Source organism: Colossoma macropomum, unplaced genomic scaffold (assembly GCF_904425465.1).
Source record: "Colossoma macropomum unplaced genomic scaffold, Colossoma_macropomum, whole genome shotgun sequence".
Lineage (NCBI taxonomy): Eukaryota > Metazoa > Chordata > Actinopteri > Characiformes > Serrasalmidae > Colossoma > Colossoma macropomum.
Genome location: NW_023494788.1, coordinates 8,001,822 through 8,026,684, shown reverse-complemented (window position 1 = coordinate 8,026,684; position 24,863 = coordinate 8,001,822). Strand labels below are relative to the sequence as shown.

Sequence of the window (24,863 nt, the reverse complement as noted above, 5' to 3'; positions counted from 1 at the left end):
ATTTATTATATTTCAACCCCAGATTTCTTGGCCTTTGCTCATTTTCTGTGAAGAACATATAAAATAACACATTTTCAGTGTCTTCACACTGTTCACCCCCCACACATTTATATTACACATGTGGGGTTGGGGTGAACCAGCGGGGAATACAAGTGTGGAGGTGCTGTGTCCTTCACTCTGTTCTCCTCCTACATGGCCTGCTGTTAGTGTGTGTATGTGTTTGTGTGTGTGAGGGTGGACAACATGGACAGGCTGCTGACTGGCTACAGCTGCTAAAGGAGAACCCTACGCTGGTCACTGGTGATATTTTAAACATCTGTTTTTTTTTACATAAATCGTTATGGCTGCATTGACTTCAAAAACTAATAATATGGTGGGTCCACCAAACCACTGAGTAACAAAAACATCAACACCACGTAAGGGTTAAAATGTCTGGTCCATTCACCACTACTGTGAACAATTTTGAATGGATAAGTTTCCTTGAACAGAACATTTCAGATGAAATCATTCTGAATGACTTTGTTTATATTTTAATGACATAATTATGAAGAAATTTTGAGTTTCTTTCATTTGTGCCAGTTTTTTTCGTCGATAAAACTGAGTCCGTTGGCTTTTGAAAAGGAAAATTAGCTTAAAGGAAAGGATTTCACAATTTATGTGGGGTACTGTAAGAATATTTCCACCCAAACTTTCAGATTGTTAAAAGAATTAACATACAAAAGGATTAAATGCCAAACCACGGCTTAAATCTTGGCCCAATTCGGCCCAATTATGAGAGAAGTAAGTCAGTGTTTTGAAGCTCCAGTGGCAAAAACTCAGTAATGAACTTGGCTCCTGACAGAACAGACACATACACTTGGGGCAAGAACATGGTGGGGGGAAAAAGATGAATTTTTTACTTTAACAGCCTGGAGAGAGCCAGGCAGAGACGTGACCTCCACTCTGACCACGCTGACCCAAAGCCAGCCATGACTGGACTGAACCATTTTATCACTCCTAACCAGTGCAAGAAGCAAATTACAGTGACCTAAGAGGAGGTTATGTCTAAAGTAAATTTCAAAACAAAAGACTATCTCAGAAAACGAGTAGGGCAAAGCGGGTTCAACATGAATGCCTACAAATCCCTGTGCTTTGTCTGCAAAAATGAAAACAGTGCATTTCAAGGGGCTCAAACGCTCTGAGTACAAACATTAACCGAGTCTCATGTTCCCATCAGAAAGCAGCTGACTTCAAAGGCTTCAGCACACAAGCTGAACTCTCTCGCCTTTTGCTTGTAGCAATGCAAGAATCACTGATAAACAGTCTGCTCCTCATGGATGAAGCTTTTTAATGTAGGCCAGTCTATCTGTCGACGCACTACAAGGGCCTTTTCTGTTCATGCCTAAACCGGTCACTTTCTTTCTGAATCATTCTGTGTACGATTCTTGCTGACAGTATTGGGCTGCTTTGGGGCTATACGCAAACTGGTGGACTAAACTTTTGGTGGAAAAAAAACCCCCTGGTGAACATCTGAGTGTCCCCTGCTTAAAAAACACGCACAGGCCAGCATGCATTCCATGCTGGTTTAACTGGTCACCCTGCATTCCATGCTGGTTTAACTGGTCACCCTGCATGTTTATGCTGGTTGACCAGCGTACCAGCATCTAAAACACAACATACGCTGCTCCATTCTGGTTTTTCTCACAGGGTGCTTAGCTGGACTTACTGCATGCAGTGGTCTCACATATTTAACAGAGGCAAAGATAAGCATCAGGAGATTCAGGCAGAAGAGATTGAGCATATCAATCATTTCGGTCTAAAGGAAAGTCCGTTATGTGTTATCTCTTGCATTGTGGGTGACAGCTTGAGATTAATGTGGTAATAAATAGCCTTAAGCAAGACCAGACTAATATAGACCATATATGTGTAAATTTCTTCCAGCTTGTTAGATCTGTCTGGAAAAATGATCCTGTCTGGTTTGTGCAGCGTATATGTTTACCTAATATACCATAATATAACAGCACCATCTGCTGGACATAACGGGGATGACAGCACACATGTACACAAAATGAAATGGGATTTTTTTTAATCTGCATAATTCAGGTGTGTGATTCACATAAGTGTCATTGTGAAAAAGGGAATGCAAAATTATTGCAGAGAGTAATATATTTTTAACCACCGCCCTTCAGGGGCTCCTTATAAAATAGTAGAAAATCTGAAATTGTACAATAGGAATGTTCCTTACCTCTTGTCCTACTGAATCAAGTTATCAGGCCAAATGCTTTGTGACATGACAAAAATTGACCTCTGAAGTCCTGTCATCATTCTGTAGTCGCATTTATGCCCATATTAGGAACTCTGGGTCTAAACTGTTTTTCTCCATGACAAAAATGAAAGGAACTTTTCAAAATCATCGCTATCACACCTGTAGTGTTAAACAAAAGCCAAAAAAATTCTATTCATTTAATCATGGAGAAATACAGAGTTCCTAATATGGGCACTGACACCGACCACCAAATAACTTCAGCAACTTCTACACCACAGACTGTATATATACATAATATTAAGTACACCTCCTTGTTTCTACACTCATTGTCCATTTTATCAGCTCCACTTACTATATAGGTGCACTTTGTAGTTCTACAATTACAGACTGTAGTCCATCTGTTTCTCTGCATACTTTGTTAGCCCCCTTTTACCCTGTTCTTCAGTGGTCAGGACCACCACAGAGCAGTTATTATTTGGGTGGTGGATCATTCTCAGCACTGTAGTGACACTGACGTCGTGGTGGTGTGTTAGTGTGTGTTGCGCTGGTACAAGTGGATCAGACCCCACAGTGCTGTGTACAATTGACAAAAAGGCAAAGTGAAAGGAGAAATGAGTATATATGGTCCACTTTATTATATACTTTTTGTCAGAACACAACAGATGACTGAGTTCAGTCTGCTCACATAAGGCCAAGGTTCAGGATTATGTTACAGTGACCAAGTAAGATAGTAAGACATAGCAGTGTTGCACACAAACACAGACATGTGGGGGACGGAGCATGACATGAAAAAGCACCAAGTAAAAGAAAAAAAGAAAAAAAAAGAAAGGAATTGGGATGAACATGAACTGGAAACCAGCAGTAGTATCTTGCTCTGAAGTGGGTGCGCTCTATTAAGGTGATGAAAAGTAACAAGTCCAACAGAAGAAGCATCATATTCCACATAAATACACTCTGTCCTATGTACAGAATGCTAGTTACTGTTACACACATACTGCATTGTTAAATGAGTGCAATGAGCAGGCGTTTAATATCTACTTACACTGTGATATAGACTCCTGTTCTAGAAAACACTTTACAGTTATCCATGTAAGATGGGAATGCACATCATATTCCATACAAGCGCTAAATGTTGGTGGCTACGCTGAGATCACTGGCTGGAGATGATACAACCATTGGCCTTAAACTTGCTTTTTTGGAGTTGCTTGTCAGTCTTGTGTGAGTCTCCATGAACACCCCCCCCACAACCACCCTCCACCCCAACATAAAGCACTTGATTAACATTAAAAATAAGAAAAGTCCACCATGCTTACAGTAGAATCAATGGCTTAAAAACTGAGTAAGAACATACAGTCCAAATGGAAAACAGAAGCCCACAGGAGGCTCCGATGAGGTTTCAGTCTGACTCTCCTCCTTGCCCCCTCAAATGCCAGGGTGCTATAGGCCCTCACAGCACCAGCTTCCTGTCAGGGTGTTCAGCATGGCTGGCCCGCTGGTGCCGCACCTCCAGGTGTTTGCTCTGAACTCTGTCAAAGTGCTGCAGCAGCTCCTGGTAGTCTACCTGCGGCTGAGTGGCACGCTTGGCACTGGCTGGCTTTGGAACCTCCCTGGAAAAGCGGAGTGATCTTAAATTATACCATGCCATGTGAAGATGCTGGGAGGTTGCAATGTTGCTACTTTGAAGTTTACATTTGTGCAATTCCATTGTGGTCCAAAATAGAGATGCACTCATACTACATTTTTCAGACAGAATACAAGTAAATGTTTTTAGCACTTGCCAGTACGGATCTCAATACCATACTGAGTAACCTACTTAGAATTAAGTCATTTTTAGTGTAATTGAGAGAAATGTACCTTAACAGTTAAATCATTAAAATCTAGCTGATTTTAAAAGATGTGCATTAGCTAGCTATGCTACATTAATTACTTTAAATCGATCAGCATTGCAGTGGAGAAGAACAGGTTTTATTCAATGTCAGAAAAGAGTTCCTGTACAGCTTTAAGTAAAGTATGTTTCATAGTTTTGATCCTCATCTGGCTCAACAAAAGTCTCACAGTGACAACAGCAATCACATCCATGGCTAAAACATTTGAAGAACTCACTTGTGGAGTTTTATGTCTTGTTGGAGTCTTTTGTTTGGCTTGTTGAGCTGCAGCGGAATTTCCTTATACACTGTGCAATTTTTGAAATCTTGTTCTTTGGTGACACACTGTACATCTGAAATGACCTTTGTGTGCGGACAAAGCCTGTGATTTATATGCTGAAACTACAAAAACACTCAGTCCACCTGACATGCTATGTGAAACGCAGCTTCTACAGACAGCTCTGTCTTTGGACAGTTTGTGTCCCAACTTGTGCCACACTGTGCACTGAAACTAAACCAGGCAGTGATGTACATGGCAGGACAATATATTCTCTGTACAGCCTATTTTAGAAAGACAATTTTAAAAATTAATATATTAATGTTTATACCTCTCAATTCTGTTCCATCAAATAGAGTAAAGCACATACAAACTTTGGTAGCACATGTCAAATTTTTGCCTTTGTTTTGCTAGCCTATGTGTCTCCACCTGTATTGGGGAAGTGGTTGTGATTGTGTTTTTGTGTTTAAAAATGGGCTAAAATCACACAGTGTATGTCTGGAAATATGCCAAGGCAGAATATTTAAAGTGACCTTTGTTGTCATGGTGTCAGCAACACTTCTCTCTGTGGGCAGACCTTATTCACTGCCAGCTTGAGTCATTAGTTGATTAGCACGGCGGTACACACTAGGCTAACGTCACATGGTATCAGGTGGTATCAGATGTTGGTGTTGGTGCATTTTAAATAGGAATAAATAGGAGTTTTACTCGTTTGTTTTTTTAAATATTCCGAAGTATTAGGGCTGCAATTATTAAATATTTTCAAATATTCTATTCAATATTATCTTGAATATTGAAATATACTAAGAGAATAAGGAAGGTTCGAGATGTATTTTAATGATTAAATGAAAACAGTATTGTTTTTATCATGTCACTACTTACTGTCATTATTACAGTTTAGCACTGCAGCTGCTGACTCTTTTCATTTTCATACTGCCTCAAATATTCTTTACGCTTTGGTGAAAGTTAGGCAGGGTGTGGTGGGTGCAGGATGATGTGAAGACTTACACTGTCCTCATGAGCTCCGGGTTGGGCACGCAGCGTAGACGATGGGACAGAAGCTGGAAGGCTTGGCTCTGTGGCAGCAGCATCAGCAGGCCGTACAGAGCCTTGATCAGATAGGGGTTGTTCTCTACGTCCAGCAGCTGCAGACGAAGGTCTATGCAGATATAAAACAGCATGAGGAGGTGTAAAGAACTACTATTATTACTATTACTATTTATTAAAAAAAAAAGTTTGGGCTTAAAGTAGCAAGTTGAGATGAAAAAATTTCATTTGAACTGCCCAAAGATGAGCTGTGAATTTAGGCCATTTCTGCCCTGTGTTGTTATGAGCTATTCCAGTGGTTCCCCATTTCAGGAACAGGGATCAATTCCATTCAAGCCAGTCTGATTTTTTACAAACCACAAAAAGCATGTCATGTTTTTAAAAATGAATGCACATATATTGCTGCCATCGTTCATATTGTATCTGAAACATATGGATTACGTCATTTAATTTCTTGGAAAAACTGCCTTTTACTTTAATTAATTTCAGAAGTTCAACTAGATCTGACATAGTATTTTACCAAAAATGATAAAACAACAATTAAAATAAATGCAAATGTGAAACAAAGGTGATCTTTAATTTTATGAATTTATATTCTATTTCAACAGCAGTGTTAAAACACGTGGTTTATAAGAATCACAAACTGGCCATTTCATTTTACAGCACTTTAGCAGTGAAAATGCTTTTGTTTTTACAGCATACATCCGTAAAGTGGCAGAACAGCTATAGAGCACAAAATGTTCGACAAAAAGCAATGAGTACAAAAATGTGGAGGCTATAGAATGTATACGATGGACCACAGCTGACATGAGTTTCCCCACAGACATGTGACAGTACCTTTGGAATAACTCACTATACAGCCAAGAACTCCCTCAGTCTTTTTTGTAGAGTGGAGTGTACTCAATGTGCTCACCTTTTAGCTGGACTGCTTAAAAGAAAAAAGGTCCTTGAGCTGCTACTCAGGAAAAATGAGGCACTACTACTCTTCTTTTTCTTCTTCTGTGTTCTTCCATCATTGTCAGAGTGTTAATAAACCAGGCACTGGGGCCTGATGTGAAGGTTTCACTCCATTAAAACTGTCTGATAAAATCTTACTTGGTGTAAACAGGTCTTTAGTTCATGAAATCACACTCTGTATCTCATTTGTCTGCTTTGGATGTTAGTGGTGTAGTAGGAATAGGAACCAACTCACATGTGAAAATGGGGCTCTCAATTAGTTGCACGAGTTTGTCTACTTCGATAAGGAAGTCCACCGTCACCTCCAGGTCACCACTGTTCAGTTTAAGTTAAGGGTATAAAAGATGCTGGTAGTTTGTCAAAGATTTGAATGAAAAATAAACAAACATGCATACAAGACATTCAACGTTCAGCGATCATTCTCTTAGTTCCACTCAATTCATACCAGCAAAGACAGACACAGGAAATAAGACACATTAATGAAGGATACAACTTCTGAATGAGGTCGTATGCATGGCGGTAGTTCTGGGTCAGGAAGCAGAGAGAGACCGTGGCCACTGGATTATGGCACCAGGAGCGGTAGAGGCAGCAGAAGAGAGTACAGCTCTCCTGCATAACATAGGAAGGGGTCAGATGCACCAATGGGGAAAAACAGTGTCTGCTAGTACTGCAATTACATTTCCTCATATTGTAATTGCAATATGCCTTGCAGTATATTGAAACACACTGTTGAATCAATGTGAAAAACATCTGTAATGGCTTGTATTACATGTAGAAATGGTACCAATCCAATCCTATAAAAAAATCTATCCTGAATCAGCACTTCACTCACTCAGAGTAGCTGTGTAAGTTCTTCCTACAGGGTTGTAGAACGATAAGGAGTTTAAGCATCATGATAGCCTACTTTTAGATGCTCATCTTAAGTGAAGTGCTTCAATTAAAGGCTTATTTTAAAGCTAAGAAGCTTTTAAAGAAAAAGAAATGTTGAATCAGTATCATAAGTGGCCAATAACATCTAATTGTCAGAAAAAGCCATCTGGTATTTCCAATGTTTAATGACTTTTTGTCCTGTGTCAGTGCTGTGTGGTTCTCACAGGCGTGCGCAGGTCTTTGAGTTGGTTCCTGAGCTGGAAGAGCTCAGCTGAGGTCAGCAGAATGGTGTTGAGGGTCTGCACCATGGTGGATGCAAACTTCAGGTCCTCCTCCTTCAGCAAGATGTCTGCCATGGAGTGGAAGATGTTTTCTGCATGCAGGAGAAGACACAGCTGCCTGTAGAAGGAATGGAGAAGAACAAAGGCCCCTCTGTTTAGTGTCCTGAGGCCAGGTTCACCAGTAGTGCCTCTACAAGGGCAAATGTTTTCTGGAAATCTCAGGGTTTGCTTAGACAGACTATTCAACGGTAATTCCATGCGGGCTCTGGGAGTCACAGTCTTTGCCAGCAACACCAAAAAACATGGTGTGATTTGATATAAGTTATTAGTCATTCTTATTGACCTAAACATAGTAAATTCAGTAAACATTGTGAAATTGTGTTTGTGAGCAGAAGCATATATTTTATTGTGATTTGCATTTGGTGAAAAATGATTGTATTGAATTCAGTCTTGTTTTGCAGAAATTAAAATCCTCTTTAAATTTTTGCTATGTTTTTATCTTTAACATCTAAACAAACAGAAACCTGCTGATGCTGAATGCAAGTATGTAAGTTAGATGTAAATGTAATTCCTTGCATAGCTATGTAGTTAATAATGCCATAACATTTAAGTAGTATGGCACAATGACAGTAATAAGTCTAGAACTCTGACGGTAAAACTGCACTTTTTTCTGTTTGTTATGATGGCAAAAACATAGCAAAAATACTTCTCGATCCTCTATTCTCTGTATAATCATCAATAACAGCCAAAAAATCTTTAGGCAGTATTTCTTGTTTTTCTTTTCTTTCCTTTGAGTGCTCTATGCTCCAATCCATGATCTGAAACTCCAGTCCTATTTTTACTTCATTAATACACGCAGCAGTGAGCTGTCCTGTGAGCCACAGTGCCAGTCCATGTCACTGGTGTGCTGCCACACAGAGAAAACTTCATCAGAAAGAGTATATTTCAGTATTCATTTAACATTAAGTCATCCTGAAGTCTGTTCAAATCAAGTCTATTTTTATGGATGAAAAAGCAGAAAGTTTTAATTTTTAAATGAGACCTTTGCATCAAGTCTGATTCACTTTTGTTATTAGACAAAAACGAAACGTGGGAGGACTGTATCCACTGAACAGTACGAGTGATGAAGTTACCATTTTTTTTTTAGACAGACGCATAAGCTGTTTAACCACACACTGACAGAGAAAGTTTTTTTGGTCTTTCCACGTATATGAAATTCAGACTTCGGGTGAAAATACCTTAAAGGGCCCACATTCCACATTTTCTGTATTTCAGTTTTTTCTCTGAGCTCCACTTCTAACATTTATGTGGCTTTATGCCCCAAAAAACAGCCATTATTCATTTTTACATGGCCATTTTCCAACCTTGTTTATCCCTTAGACTTAAACAAGTCTCCATACATGGACTGTATGTGAGTGGTAAATTTAGAAACTCTTATTTTAAGAAAGTAAGGAAAATCCAGTTGTCCATGATATGGGCCCTCTAAGGCTTTGTCGCCTTAAAGAGTCTTAGATGTACGGCACTCATAACTGTAAAGCCCATGTTTATGTTTCCCACCTGATGATGAAGGCCCCCCTCGTTTCCAGAAGCTTCCTCTCCAGACTGAAGCGCTTGAGGAGGTTGATCATGAACTTGTAGAAGTAAGAGTTCATACTAGGGGTGGAGGGAGAGGAGTCTGCTCCTTTGGAACCTGCAGCAGTGGGACAATGATTCAATGAGTACATGACAAACACTCATATTTGTATGCCACTGATATCTGGGGAGTGTCATAGTGCCAGAGTTTTGTAATTGTGCTGAAAGAAATTAATGACAGCAATGACTGCTTAGCAACTTGAGTGAACATAATGCAAATCTGAGATTCTCCTACAGTAAGATAAGGAACCTCACAGACATCCATTTATTTGTATTTTTTGCCAGTCATTAAGTCTTTCTAATGACTTACTTTATCTTTAGTTTATCTTTAGTGTGGTTCGCTTAATCACACAAAGGAATTAGGTTTTGAGACTCTCTTTGTGTCATCACACAACTGATACAGGGCCAGAGTCTGAAGTTCAAACTGAAATAATTAGCCGACTTGATCACTCACCAACCCCCAGCTGCTGCTGGCCAACTTTACTTCCATCTGGAACGTGAAGCTCTGTTTTATCTGCACTGTCACATGACCCAGAGGACTCCGTTTGTCCCGCAGGGGATGATGCAATCTCCGCTAGAACCTCCAAGTCTTTCAGGATGACCTGCCAGTGATTCACATGCATTGGTCTACTGGCTTGTACAGTCATATGCAAAAGTTTGAACACCCCACATTTTACTGATTTAAAAAAATAAGTTAATCCATCCTCAACAGTGAAAAAAAACAGGGCACTTTCTGCAAAATTTTGGGCACAGTTTCTACTTGTTTGCTAAGTTTTCTGGAAAAATTAACATGAAATCTGTGCCATGACTATTGTCCCGGCCAGATGTCATGTTTGTACAGAAGTGTGTACCCTGTAGACTAATTTAACTTATTTTCACTTCAACAAAACATGTAATTTGACCAGGTGTGCCCAAACTTTTGCACACTACTGTGTATTGGATTTTTTCACTTGCCTCTTAAGAAGCGGTCACAATTAGGCTTAACAACAACAAACCATGAGTGACCGCACCATTAAGAGAGACATGCTAAACTTATCATAGTCTAATTAGCGCTCACATATCACTTGAACACTTTCTTTATGAAATTAAGGCTACGTTCACATTACCAGACTGAAGTGGCACAAATCAGATTTTTGCCTTAATGTGATGCAGATCAGATGTTTTCAGAGCTGTATGGACATTCAAATCTGATCTTTTCAAATCAGATCTGAGCCACTTTGGCTATGTTCACATTACAAGCCTTATTTCTCAAATCCAATCTCTCTGACGTGATGGTTCACACTCGTTTAGGTAAGTGAATCAAGTCTGTCATTAACGTCAATGAACTGGTGTCCTGTTTACAGGCTTTAACGTCGTGGTAACGCTGAATGATGGCACACGTGCAGTGGAAAAAAAGCACGAGCGTTCACATTAAGCTCACATGGCCACGAAACGGTTACATATCCAATCTAGGACCACATATGAAAGTGACTCAGGTCAGATTTGAAAAGATCAGATTTGTGCGTTCACACAGCTCTAAAACATCAGATCTGAGTCATATTAGGGCAAAAAACGGATTTGTGCCAATTCAACCTGGTAATGCGAATGAGGCCTTTCATATGTGGTTCTAGATCAGACACATCCGATTTGTGGCCATGCGACCTTAAAGGGGAATTCCACCAATTTTGAGATAATTGGAACCATTTCTACCAATAACTTTTTCTAAAGGTAGCTTTTAAAGATATTAAACGCTTCTGACTTCTGGTTCCCTTCACCACCATTAAACAATTCTGACTAATCTTCTCTAGAATGGATCATTTCACATAAATGCAGCATTGAAAAAAAAACTGTGTTCTCCTTTAATGAGACCACACAGATTAGAATTCCTGATTTTTTTTCCACTGTGTATGTGCAATCTTTCAGCGTTAACGTCTAACCTGAAGTTAGAGCCAGTAAATGGTGCAAAGACAAAGCATCTGACCCTTTTTCGCCTTCGTCTTGCTCTAATAATAACTTGCTGAGCGCTGATCAGATCTAATTTGATGTTACTGAGTAAGATGTGTGCATGTGGGTCATTTCACGACACAAGTTTGTTCACATTAATGACAGATTTGAGTCACTTACCTACACAAATGTGAACCAAGTTAAAAAATGAGTACTGACCAACGAGGCTTGTAATGTGAATGTAGCTTAACACAAAGATACTTTTGGAATCTGTTGGAAAAGATGAGGCACTCACTTCATCAGACTCATCAGAAAGGGTCTTCAGTAACATGGGAAACAGACTGTCTGTATGCCGGAACATCTAAAGACAAAACACACAGGTTATAAACACTTTATGTACTACAGTGTTTCACATAAAAGCATGTTTAAAGAGTCTACGATTCCCACATTGTTAACTTACCTTGCGAGGTGTCTTGATGTAGAGATGGTAGAGCCACTTCAGCACAGCAATGCGTGTCATCATTCCAGTCGAGGAGTCGTGTAAATGTCTGTCCAGAACCTGCACAATGCCGTCCAGGTCCAGGGTTACCTGAGTCTTGTCATTGCTAAAGAAATAGCACAAACCATGAATGTCCAGACAGCAGTGAATGAAGCCGTGAGATGGTCCTCATCCAAGTTTCACAAATTTGCATTCAATTGTTCATTCTAAATACATTAAACATTTGAATAGTGTCATGAGTTTTATAGTACTCAATAGTTCATTTATGAACCACCCTGCATGTATATAAAATATTAAAATAGTTGTCTAAAAATCATACTTTACAGAAAATGTACATACATCATTTACTTTAATAATATGTGAATTTGTCCTAATTCCAAAGCCCCTTCAGGCGTCCCCACAACCATACACTTAAGACTAGGTCATACCTTGTTGGTGTGAAGAAAGAAATGTTGCTTAAGCCCACTGACTCCTGAGAGGCATTCAGAGAATCTGAGAAAGAAAGAAAGAAAGAAAGAAAGCCAGCCAATGTGAGAGGAGCTTAAAGAGATGTAAATATCTGTGCATATGCAGATATGATTGTCTATACAAATGCTGAGGAGAATCTGAGGAGGCATAATATAATATTTATAATATTATACTACGTTTTATAAATGTTTACGCACGGTCATCAGCAGACGTACACAAAAATATCAGCTGTTAGCATTAGCCCAGAATTCTCACACCAGTGCATCTCTAAAATATTTCTTAACAATGGATGGACATTATAGGATGAAACTGAGCTTGTGTTTTCCCAGGAATGTCCAGTTCATTCAATCAACTCAATAAAATAGACTCCTCACCTTTGTTTAAAGTTACTGATTTCCAAACGAGGCATGCTTGACGTTTACCAACTACTGGGTTAAGGTAAAATCCTAATCTACATGGCTGTGCTCCTTTATTTCCACATATACGGTTCAATTTATTATGCTGAACATGTTTCAGATGGTGAGAAAAACACTGGACACCTACATTTAAACAAAAATCAACGCACCAGATGTCACATCATTTGTAGCTATTAATATTCTCTTACTCAAGAATTGACGTTTCTTTGTCCTAAATTTACAATTAAACTAACCCTCATCATAATCTCTATTGCTGTATAACTGGAGGATGGTATGGTGTCAATAAGATCAGGGTCTGTGAGAGACATTTTAATATAAAACTATCAGTGCTTACTGTCTGCTTTTCTCTGTTCAACACCAATAAATCATGTTGGTGTCGTTTCTCTCTAAATGTCTTACCGTCTAAATAAAAGTTGGTACTTAAACTGTAGATTAATGGTTATACTGTGGAAAAAAAACGAAGCTTGCATTGGCCGGGAATCGAACCCGGGCCTCCCGCGTGGCAGGCGAGAATTCTACCACTGAACCACCAATGCTTTGCTGAAAGATCCTTTTTCCATGCCGCTGAAGAAACGAACCCGACACGCGGCCTCTTCCCTAATAAAACACAACGCCCTATGAAATGAAGAGGGGGTCGACTGCAGGACCAGCCCACTGGATTACCAGTGTCGGGGGAAGAACTCTGCTCTGCGCGTGACGTGTGGGAAGAGATACACACGCGCGCGCTGTGCTAGCCCCTCATACAGAATGTGAATGAGTCGTCTCGTGTGCAAAAAGCTACTGAAATGTGTAAAGAACGGTTAAAGTAAGCACATAAGACACCGCTGCCCCCCCTAAAACAACAGAAAGAAAGGGGGGTCAATAAAGGCGATAAATCCTTTAAACAAGCCCCCTTTATACAATAAAGACTGGGCAGGAGCCTACTAGCTAACTAGCTAGCTAACCTATATAGGTTAGCTCCCAAATCTGAAATGGCACCAATACCATTGCAAGTGCTAGTATTGAGCCGATTCAGACAGAACATTCTTCCTGTGAGGTAGGGTTAGCTTACTAACGTTAGTTTCAGCACGGTTGCCTACTTTATTTAAAATAGCTCATTTTGAAGCTTTGTAGTTTGGAATTTTGGGTCAGTACCTATATTGGCCCATTACAAGGGTTTCAAAATAGCTAGGTTAGGTGTTATGAATTAAAAAAACAGTAATGTCGTGTCAGTCTTCCTGAGCCCACGTTGCGTCACCCCCTTGTTTAAGCCAGAGGGCACTCTCTTTTCTTTCAGCAAAGCATTGGTGGTTCAGTGGTAGAATTCTCGCCTGCCACGCGGGAGGCCCGGGTTCGATTCCCGGCCAATGCATGCTTCCTTTTTCTCAACTTTTCCTTTCTGATTGTGGTACACATCCACAAATAAACCGTAATGCATTATTTTTGCCAAATTTCCATTCCTTCAATTCACAATTTAGAAAGCCACACATCACGCAAAAACAAACAGACTAAAACCATGATAACCAAATCACGAGCTCGTTTCTGCACATCTTTGTACTGTTTTGTGATAAGCAGCATCATACATACCAAAAGCAACTCCATGTATATAATATGCACAGATGAAAAAAAAGTCATTCTGATTCTTACAGTCTAAATATTCATAATCCAATTACATGATGATGGGATGTGGATTTAGAGATACTACACTTATCCATTGTCAGAGATTAGTCAACAAAGTCTGAAACCACCTGGCACCAAATAACCCAATAAGCTATTCTGACAAGCCTATAATGAGCTAATTATAGATTAATGCCCTAAAATGATTTATACAATTGACCTTTTTTTAGATTAATCAGTGTACAACGATCCATCAATACACAGTAACTACCTCTACATGCACACCAGTGGTCCCACATTAGTCTAAATCTGCTGATCACGTAAAGCCAAAAAGGAGCTGAAAAAGACGACTCTTATTTATGTAGTTTATTTTTACTTAGTAAAATAATTTACTTAGTAAAAAGGTCAGACATAACTCACCATTAAGATCCCCCTCTTTCTTACTTGACGCGTCTTTGCTCTGAGGTGAGGTTGTGGACTGTGACTCTTCTTCATCTTCGTCATCCTCAGGTGTCACAAGCTTCATTAGGCTGTGGTTGCAGGCGCTAGCAGCTTCTTTGGTGCCTGTGTACTGTGGGTTAAGGGTTTAGCATCAAGTGATCTGTTCAGTGGCCTCACCTTGAATTATTTTAGTATTATCTGGGTTTCATCTGTGTTTTGGAAACTCAGACCTAAAACTGAGCACAATAATATGTTCAGCTGGTTTGAACTGTGTTGCACAAACTTGCTGCAATAGACGTGTTTAAGTTGTGCACAAGCCTGAAAGGGTATAAACTCTGTGCATAGCATAAAAATAAGTTCAGAAGTATAATCTCTTCTAGATTTTGTTATGGATACTCTTCTTGCGGTCATCGTAGGACAAGCAAGGCAGCACAGCCGTCAGTATGCCAGAGGAGTAAGGCAGGACCACTCGGCCTGCTAGCTGGATAAACTCCCTCATCCATGTCATAGCGGTCAGTTGGATCAGGTCATTAGCTGATGAGAGAGGGAGGACGAAAGATCAGTGTACCTTTTTAAGACATTTTTTTTAACTTTCTAGGCTTGTTATGTCTCATTTTCCTGCTATTTGTAAAGTCTTGGAAAGGTAAACCATGCACTGTAATAGCCTAGGCATTAAAATAAACTGCATGATCTACAGACTTTTTAAATCCAGTCAAATGCAGTCTTAGCATCTTGTGTCTGTTATGACTTTGACAACTGAATATTTCCTTACTGAGTTTGGACTCATCAGACACCTGGCAGTGGATAACAAGGATGTTTGCCATATCAGCAAACTTGACACTGGAAGGAGTTTTCTTTATTTCCTTTAGAAATTCTCCCAAGACCACCTCACACCTAAACAATAGAAGAGATCACCTTCCTGTTAAAACATTTCCCAACAACAAGATGTAAGATAAAGTGAGAAATGTGATCAGAACCATCCAAGAAACATCTGAAGGAAAAAAAGCAGTTTTTACATCCGCCTGATCTCCTTGCTGCTGTCTCCCAATATCTGGAAGAGGCCATCCAGAATTTCAGGCAGATATTCCAAGAGGTTGATGTCCGGGACTGACTCCAACACCAAGATCTGAAGCAGAAAAAAGGTAGAAAGACATTAAAAATAAAATATAAATAAGTAAATACACTGATCAGGCATAACATCCTTGTTTCTACGCTCACTGTCCATTTTATCAGCTCCACTTACTATATAGGTGCACTTTGTAGTTCTACAATTACAGACTGCAGTCCATCTGTTTCTCTGCATACTTTGTTAGCCCCCTTTTACCCTGTTCTTCAGTGGTCCGAACCCCATGGACCCTCACAGAGCAGGTACTATTTGGGTGGTGGATCATTCTCAGCACTGCAGTAACACTGATGTGGTGGTGGTGTGTTAGTGTGTGTTGCGCTGGTGTGAGTGGATCAGACACAGCAGTGCTGCTGGAGTTTTTTAACACTGTGTCCACTCACTGTCCACTCTAGTAGACACTCCACAGTCCACCTTGTAGATGTAAAGTCAGAGATGATAGCTCATCTGCTGCTGCACAGTTTGTGTTGGTCATCCTCTAGTCCTTCATCAGAGGTCACAGGACGCTGTTGGCTGGATATTTTTGGTTGGTGGACTATTCTCAGTCCAGCAGTGGCACTGAGGTGTTTAAAACCTCCAGCAGCACTGCTGTGTCTGATCCACTTGTACCAGCACAACACACACTAACACACCACCACCACCAAGTCAGTGTTACTGCAGTGCTGAGAATGATCCACCACCCAAATAGCACCTGCTCTTTGAGGGTCCATGGGGGTCTCCGCATACTGAAGAACAGTATGCGGAGAAACAGAAGGACTACAGTCTGTAACTGTAGAACTACAAAGTGCACCTATACAGTAAGTGGAGCTGATAAAATGGATAATGAGCGTAGAAACAAGGAGGGGGTCATAATGTTATGCCTGATCAGTGTAAAATTATGAGTAATCTATGTGGGAATTCTAGAGAGCAAGAGAGTAATTTTTCCAGCATATCAAAATAATACCAAACTGTATCAGCCACCTTGTCACATGGCAACTACAGGGCTACGGCAGAGAGAATGCAGAATCATTGATGAGCACATGTTCTCAGTAGAAGAGCTGCTCCACTCACCCAAGATATGATGAACTGACGGGCGTACTGATTGTTGGAGTAGATCCTCTCTCGTAAAAGAGGAACAAAAGCCACCAGGTCAAACTTGTTACTCTCTGTTACAATGTCCTGCAGAGACAGGGAGGAATCCATAAAGGGAAGTTATGACAATCATGTGACATCACTAATGATAAAACAGTACATGTTGGGGTGAACAAACTATGTGCTGAATGCAATTTTTTAAACAGTGGAACTTAATTGGTGGTTATACATACAATATGTACAAGAAAATAATCATTGAAAACTGCAGCTGCAAAATGAAATAAAGCATTGAACATACTAGCACATGTACTGTACCAATATAAAATGAACAGGACATTCCACTCATCCTTTAAGTTTTTTTTTAATCACTAATACACTACTGATACACTGCTAATACACTTATTACTAAAATTAATCATATTTTATTAAATACTGGGCTTACTGGGAATAATACAGGGGGCTTGTTTAAGCCCAGACCATTTTCTGTTCTGTATATTTAATTAATCAAATTTTTTTTTAAATAAATCATATAAAACATGCTTGATTATAGCTGAAGAAAGATGAATCTTTTATTTCATTATGGGATATATAACACAAGCCAGAATTCCCATGCATTTAAAGCTAAATAGAGCTGCATTCTCCTTCAGATTACCTTCAGAAGGCGATCAAGAAGCTCAGAGCCACTCTTCACGTTGGGATCAGGGTCTGCTGCAAGCTGGGAAGTAAGTAAAAAAATCTCTTTTTTAGAAACATATGTTGAGACAACAGATATTCTGTTATTGTACTAACAGAGGAAACATCTCAAAATGATTGTCTAACATGGATCAAAAAAAGCAAGACTTAATTCAAGTCTCTCTGTATCGTTTACCGTCAGTTCTGGGCTAACCTATAGGTCAACGTCATTACAGCCACACACACCTTGCTAAGGCCATCAAACAGAACGTTGAAGTGGGGGAGCACAGCTCCTCTGGCCACCTTCACAATGTTGTAGAGAGCTTCGCAGGCGTAATATCGCAGACGGCTGTCAGAGTCGTTAAAACATGTGAGCACTGGCTCGATCAGCTCCTTCAGGTACAACCCAGAATCCTGCAGGACACAGGGGCACACGTGAGACACCAGCAGCAGAACATAATTCAGTTCTACCACTCAAATACATCAATGCATGCAAGGGTTACACAACTATTTGGTTTAAATGTTAAACAATTATTCATTACACACCACAGTCCTGTTGATCAACCCAAGATAACAGGTAAATTATTGTCCATAATAGTCAACCGTATGCTACACTGCAGCAGACAGGGATTTGACTGACACTGGAGTATCCTGTTAAATGTTGAGTAATTACCATCAGCCGAGAATCTAAAATTGAGCCTTTTTACCTTGTTAGCTCATGTCCTTGGTCACATTAAGCGAGATTCATCATATCATACAATTTGAAAGACCAAATTGTTTTCCTGTAACCTTCCATCAAAATTTTAAACAATCAAATCTTAATTTTAAATTTTAATCAATGTGTTTCACTTCTACCCCCAGCTACCATTGAGAGAAAACACTCGCTCAGAAATATGTTACAGTATGGATTAAATGGGAAAATGCATTATGATTTCCATTCATCTTGACTTTAAGAGTCAATGTACGTTTACATTTGTAGTTTGGTTCTCTTGGTCCGCACCAAAGTGATACACTCAGTGTGTTTACATGCATTCAATAATCCAATCATAATCGGATTTCCGCAGTTTGAATGGTCATGTAAACAGCATACTCCGATTTCTTAGATCAGAGTAAGGTCTAGAAATCCTATTAAGAAATCAGATAAAGAGAGCAGGATTTTAGCTCAGTAATCAGATTCCTCAGTGCAAACTCTTACTTTGATTTCTTTCGGATTTTTGAGTCTGCACATGTGCAAAAACGTGGTACAGGAAATAAGCAAGCAGCATTGCCGCAAAACACCTTTGGAGTGACTCTGAAACCAAATACAATCTCGACGAAATGAAGGATTTAAATATTTTTCATCGTCTAGATGATGTAAGCTCATATTTTCAGGTAAAGTGTTTATTAATAAAGCATGAAGTTTGAGTCTTATGTCACGTTTACGTCATGTCTTCTTCAGTGAGTTTATTGGCCGGTGGCAAAGTAGAAATTTGATTACTGCCTGACTCATGTAGACCTGGAGCTTCCCCATTTTCTGATTCCTCAAGTGCATGTAAATGTGTTGATTACTGACAAAGTCTGATTTCTGAAAAACTCTTAACAATAACAGGGATAATATTCAACAAACTCTCTGAAACATGCTGTACTCTGGCTAAATTGAGCTTTTTAAAACTCTGGTTTTATGTACATCTTGTTTTATGGATGTCTTGTAATATTCTACAGCAATAATAGCAAGAGTAGGTTTCTTACAGACAAAGGTTTACAAATTCATAGACGTGACATAATAAATGCATAAAAACAAAACAATGAACATATGATAAACATTAATCTCCTGAATGTGTAACTTGTGGAATCTCTTTCTACAGAATTTCAGGAACTGATTTTAAATCATTGTTGCTAAACATATTCAAACAAATGTCAGTACTTTGCCCAGGGCGATGGAGCAGGCAGCCAGGCCGATGAGGCCTCCTTTGCGACTGTGGGGGTGCTGCGACAGCGCAAACTCTGACGCCAGGATCTGGATGACATGCCGGATCTGAGTCGAATTGTTCTGAGCCACAAACTCCCTCACAAGTCTGCAGAGACAAATCAATATGTGAAATCCATGGCAAAAAAGATCAGAGGGATATGCACACAGCAAATGACTAAGACAAGAGTATGACCATCACTGCTTCTAAAAATATTACGGGTAGTTCCTTTGCTTAAAACTGTCACATTTCCTTCACACACTGGCCTCCTGGTAGTCACATGGTGGTGCTCAGGAACTGAGAAGCAATACCACTCTAATGGGTGAACATACTATGACACTGGGTGGTGGAAAAAGCCCTAAGCACTTTCATTTCTCAGCACTGCATAAAACTCCATAACATTTCATACACAGCATTCATAAATAATAGTATTTTTTCCTCAACTTGGAGAAATTTCTACTTAAGGTGGCTTTTATTTTCAGATATACTCTGTGGCCACTTCATTAAGTACACCTCATTGTATGTACACTCACTGGGCTTCATTCACCAATATCTTTAAGTTTTTTCTTAAATTTTATATTGAGAAAGGTCCTAAGAAAAAATCCACGTCAGATTCATGACGTGTTCTTAAACCGCATAATCTTTCACACCTTTCAGGGAGTGTGTAGATCCTGTTCTTACCTGAGAACAAATCCCAACTAAGAAAATATTGGTGACTGTCAAAATTTTAAGTAATTTCTTCTTCGGAACAGTTGGTGAAAGAGGCCCAATGTCCATTTGATCAGCTCCATTTACCATAGTGTACTTTGCAGTTCTACAATTACAGATTTCAGTCCATATGTTTCTTTGCGTAATTTGCTTTAACATAATGTTAGTGTCACTGCACTGGACTGAGAACAGTCCGCCAGCCAACAGAGTCCTTTTGCCAGAAAATGACCACTGATGAAGGACTAAAAATGACTAACACAACTGAGCAGCAACAGATGAGCTATCATCTCATACTTTACATCTACATGGTAGACCAACAAGGCAGGAGTGTCTAATAAAGTGGACAGTGAGTGGACACTGTTTAAAAACTCCAGCTGCACTGCTGTGTCTGATCTGCTCGTACCAGCGCAACACACACGAACAAGCCATCACCACGTCAGTGTCACTGCAGTGCTGAGAATGAGGCACCACCCAAATAATATCTGCTCTGTGGTGGTCCTGAGGGGGTAGAATGAGGTAAAGAAAGTCTAACAAATTATGCAGAGAAACAGATGGACTAAAACCTGTAATAGCAGAACTACTAATGCACATATATAGTAAGTGGGCCTGATAAAATTCGTGAGGACAGTGAGTGCAGATACAAGATAGACATATCCAATAAAGTGGCCAATGAGTGTGTCATAATGTATATGTAATATTTAACGCTCGCAGTTCAATTTGCTCAGTTAAGTTTTGGTGGATTTGTTTTTTTCTGGGTACTAATGGTGATACTTCTATTCGTAGTTAAGTATATTTGTAAACAGAATATTCTACACATTCTTCTTTCACCCAAATTACTTGTTTAATTTTAGCTCTCTGACTGCTTTGCAGCTTTATCATATTATTTTAGACTGAAAAGATCCTAAAAAAGAGAAGAACAAAACTTAGGAGCTTCACCTTAAAGGGGAATTCCACCCATTTGTCAAAATTTCACCATAATTAAACCATTCAGATGCAAACATAGTCATTCAGACTGGTGTGATGTTAAATGCTTCATTCTAGATGAATGAAATGAGTCAGAATCATTCACACTGGTGGTGATGATGATAGGGACCAGATGTCTGAAGCGTTTAAAGCCTCTGAAAGCTACATCACAGAAGATTAAACCCCAACACCCAAAACATTGTTTACAATAGTTTTAAGATATTTAAGGTATAACAAAACAAAGAAAACATATATGGTCTGGTTTACTACTATATTAACATTATCAGTCTTACATATATAAACTCAGAAGACGTGGTTCACTGGTGGTTTTGGATAGTAAATAAAATAGCTATATGTGTGTTATAGACATTGTGACCCCTGGTTCCCATCACCACCACAGAGAAACCAGAGTCTCTAAGTTCTCTACAAAGAACCATTTCACATCAACCCACTCTAAATGACTTTGTTTATGTCTCTATGACTGACCTAAGCAGAATATTTGAAAAATAGGTGGAATTCCCCTTTAACTTTAGCTAACAGGTGCTGGCTTTACTAAGTAGTTCCACTCAGGGAACTGAGTACATTTTCACTCTGCCTTCCTCTCTTAGGAGTAATAAACATCACTAGAAAGGGACTTTTAATTTTAGATGATTAGCCAGGACATCCACGTCTGATCACAAGACTGAACAACTAATAGGATCACGTGGCCTGTCAAGTGATGATTAATTTTTGTTTTCAGATCCACCGAGCCTTTAATATCCAATCCAGTGAATACAGGACAACGTTAGAGGTTTCCTACAGAAATAAACGGTTGTTTTGGACTCACTTCTCGATCTCTAGTGCTGCCACTTTCCTCTTCTCGTACAGCTTGTCGTTGAGAGCTCTCACAATGTTGGGGGTCAAAGGGGAGAAATCCTTCTCGGTATTCATTTTTCAAACGAATCCAACAACAGCTAACGTTACAGTCAACGGGGAACGGAGCAAGTAAAAGAACCGGACTCAGCCTGGTTCGATTCCAGTTTCGGAGAAAACAAAGTGGCTTTAAAAAGAATTAGCAGCCTTAAGCTTCATAAAAATAAGACTTCATACAAATCCAGCTCTGCCATTCACTCCACCGAGTCCACAGGCGGGAGTTAGTTAAGCCTGTTTTATAACGCACACGAATAAACCGTGTTTAAACCTCGACTCCTTTGACTCAGATCAAATGCATAATTATATTCAGTTCTATTTTGCTGCTGTTACTGAAGCACAGCTGATCAGGCAGCAGCAGCAGGAGGAGGAGGATGAAGAGAGTGAGTTACAGGTGATGCAGTCCCTCTTTCTCTTCCTCATTCAGCGACTTACTGAAGCGACAACAGGCCCGAAACCCGCAGTTAAAAAGTACGAAAAACCATGAGAGCTGAACAAAACGGAAGACGAAAAACCGCCTACAATAACAATCCCCACAGCCTCTCAGTGTGAACTGGTGAGCTGAGCAGCCATGTCTCCCGGCTCACATGACTGCTGACAAGCGCCCAGGCCAGATTAGTCGATCCCCGATCAAAGGATTTGTTTTGATTGGCTGAAAAGCCTTCAGGTCAGATGTGCACAAGTATGTTAGGAGCATTACTGCGGTATATTTCATACAGGAGGGGTTTTCAGGACTGTTCAACACCATAAAGTCCAGTCCGAGTCCAAGAGATGGGAATCGATGGAGTCGATTCCAAGAGTCGTTTCGTAATACAACCAGAGCCGGTTTAAGGGGAATTCCACCAATTTTTTCAAAATGTGTGCACGATTAAATGATGAAGATGTAAGCAGTGTCATTTAGGGCGATTTGATTGGAAATGCGTTCTAGAGGAACTTACCAAGTCAGAATGGTTCACAGTGGTGGGAACCAGATGTCTTAAGTGTTTAATGCGTCTAAAAGCTCTAAAAGAAAGTTACTACATTATATAGTTTTGCTAATGTTTTGAGCTAATGATTTGACGTCAGACATATATTTTTAAAAAAAACATTAATGTAATGTAAAATAGTCAATTATTTTCCATATTTCACACTATTTTACCATGATTAACATCATATAAAAAATCAAAAGACACATTTAGATTCTCTGGTAGTTTTGGACAGTAAATAAAATGGCAATTTTTTGCGTTGTAGACGACACGACCCCCGGTTCCTATCATCACAATTGTAAAGAAATTACAGTGTGCATGTTTCTCTACTACTACTCTGAATGACTGGTTATATCTCAGTGACTGAATTATACAGAATTTTTCCCCTCTAAAGGAGCATGGCCACTTTTCCCATTATGTCAAAAACATGACTGCAAAACGCCAGAGGGCGCCCACAAGCGAGTCCTCAATGAATGGGGATGAATAGAGCCAAACGGCTAAAAATAGAGCTAAATAGTTTCTCAATATTTGTCAAGGACTTTCCTTTAATTTTATAAAATAGAAAAATGTATTTCACTAAAAAAGCAAAGACAACTTACCTATATGCTTCCTTTTTTCTACAGCAAACAGGTTTTGAGCAGCAGGACGCTAGCATTACTGCTACTGAGTGCTGATTGGTTATCTTTACTGCTGCTGCATGCTGATTGGTTGTCAAGCAGAGCAGCTCATTGGCTGAATGAAGTGTTTCAACTCCAGTTATAAAGTCCTATAACTGTTCAAAAGCGCTCAAAAATATAACAGTAGTGTTAAAATGTTTTATGCTGTTCTGTGTTCGGGGATGAATGTATTCTTCTATATAAAATTGTTTAAGCATTTACAAACTATTAACTTGCTGAAATGCTCCGTATTAACCGATTCATTTTGGACTCACTCGGGAGCGCCCTCTAGTGTTTGACAAACGTGGAAGACATTGCAGAGTGGTAATTCTCCTCTCTACAAATTCTCTGATATAATGTTACCATTATGTTTTGAATAACAGGAGATCTAGACATATTCACAATGCTACCACCTCAATTGTTCCTTGACACAAAATGTGACTTTAATTACATAAAAGTCAAAATAATTTAGCTTTATTGTTTATTATATTATTATATATTATTACTAAACTGATTATTGACTGACAAGTCAATGGTAAAGGGTAGATGCTTCATCCCTGGCAAGATTTAGTGTAAGGCATTTTGTCCAAAGTAAAAGCAAATCAGTGTGCATGTTGTGGAAGAATGCATTTTCAGACAGGTTGTCCAGACAGTCATAGAATAATATTGTAGTGATGCTGCTAAGGAAGAGACAAGTTTATGCACAAGTTATTTTGCTTTATTAAAGGTGGCAGTTTGTCCATAGCCACGCCTTACACAAGAGAGAGTTTTTGTCTTGCTTCATTGACCGTCATTGTTAGACTTCATGAACTACACATAAACACAGCGAGGGAAGACTAAGAAGAATAAGAGTCCTTGTCAGACTAAACCAGATAATAACTGCTGGAGAACTAAACATGTAAACATTTTCTAAACACACTATTTTCCTCTCTGTATGGGCAAACCTGAATGTCACTTTGTCGAATCAAGTCCAAAGCTTTGGAGTTGACTCCCAACTTCCCAAATGCCTACAATCAGAGAACCGACCGGCACAATGTACCAGCTTTCCTCTGAAGACTCAAATATTATTTACTCTTCATGAGACACAGTGGTGGTGATAGGAACCAGACATACTAGGCGTTGTGAGGCAAAATGGTTTTCAAAGATTTTTTTAAGGATTTATCACTATTTACCACCATCAACATTCCATATAAAAACTCAGAGACGTGTAGGTTCATTGGAGGTTTTGGATAGTAAATAAACTGGCTATATTTTTGTTGTAGATATGATGACTCCTGGTTCCTATCACCACCACTGTAAAGACTTTAGAGTCTTCTCTTCAATGAATCATTTC

At 39.4% G+C, this 24,863-nt stretch overlaps 1 protein-coding gene and 2 non-coding genes across 3 annotated transcripts; 1 reads left to right on the top strand and 2 right to left on the bottom strand.

Annotated features, from left to right (window-relative positions):
- Positions 1-2,857: 2,857 nt before the first annotated feature.
- vac14 (vac14 homolog (S. cerevisiae)) lies at positions 2,858-21,930 on the bottom strand. The gene is made up of 19 exons (XM_036568227.1): positions 21,827-21,930; positions 19,287-19,437; positions 17,630-17,797; positions 17,364-17,426; positions 16,691-16,798; positions 15,534-15,643; positions 15,290-15,411; positions 14,914-15,051; positions 14,497-14,640; positions 12,025-12,088; positions 11,558-11,702; positions 11,393-11,458; positions 9,629-9,776; positions 9,100-9,232; positions 7,486-7,660; positions 6,882-7,000; positions 6,627-6,706; positions 5,396-5,546; positions 2,858-3,852 (listed from the first exon to the last, which is right to left on the bottom strand). Exons 1-19 carry the CDS (start codon positions 21,928-21,930, stop codon positions 3,693-3,695), a joined length of 2,349 nt encoding a protein of 782 aa, XP_036424120.1. The 3' UTR covers positions 2,858-3,692.
- Positions 12,946-13,016, bottom strand: trnag-gcc. The gene has a single exon. It is a non-coding gene; the product is annotated as a tRNA-Gly (tRNA).
- Positions 13,761-13,831, top strand: trnag-gcc. Its single transcript has one exon. It is a non-coding gene; the product is annotated as a tRNA-Gly (tRNA).
- Positions 21,931-24,863: the final 2,933 nt, after the last annotated feature.

Excerpts from the sequence above, each read along its gene's own strand:
- vac14 (XM_036568227.1), bottom strand. The coding sequence starts at position 21,930 with ATGAATACCGAGAAGGATTTCTCCCCTTTGACCCCCAACATTGTGAGA. Across the intron at positions 16,799-17,363 it reads TTCTTGATCGCCTTCTGAAG|GACATTGTAACAGAGAGTAA; the intron begins GTAATCTGAAGG and ends CTGTCTCTGCAG. Across the intron at positions 15,052-15,289 it reads GTCTGATGAGTCCAAACTCA|CTAATGACCTGATCCAACTG; the intron begins GTAAGGAAATAT and ends CTCTCTCATCAG.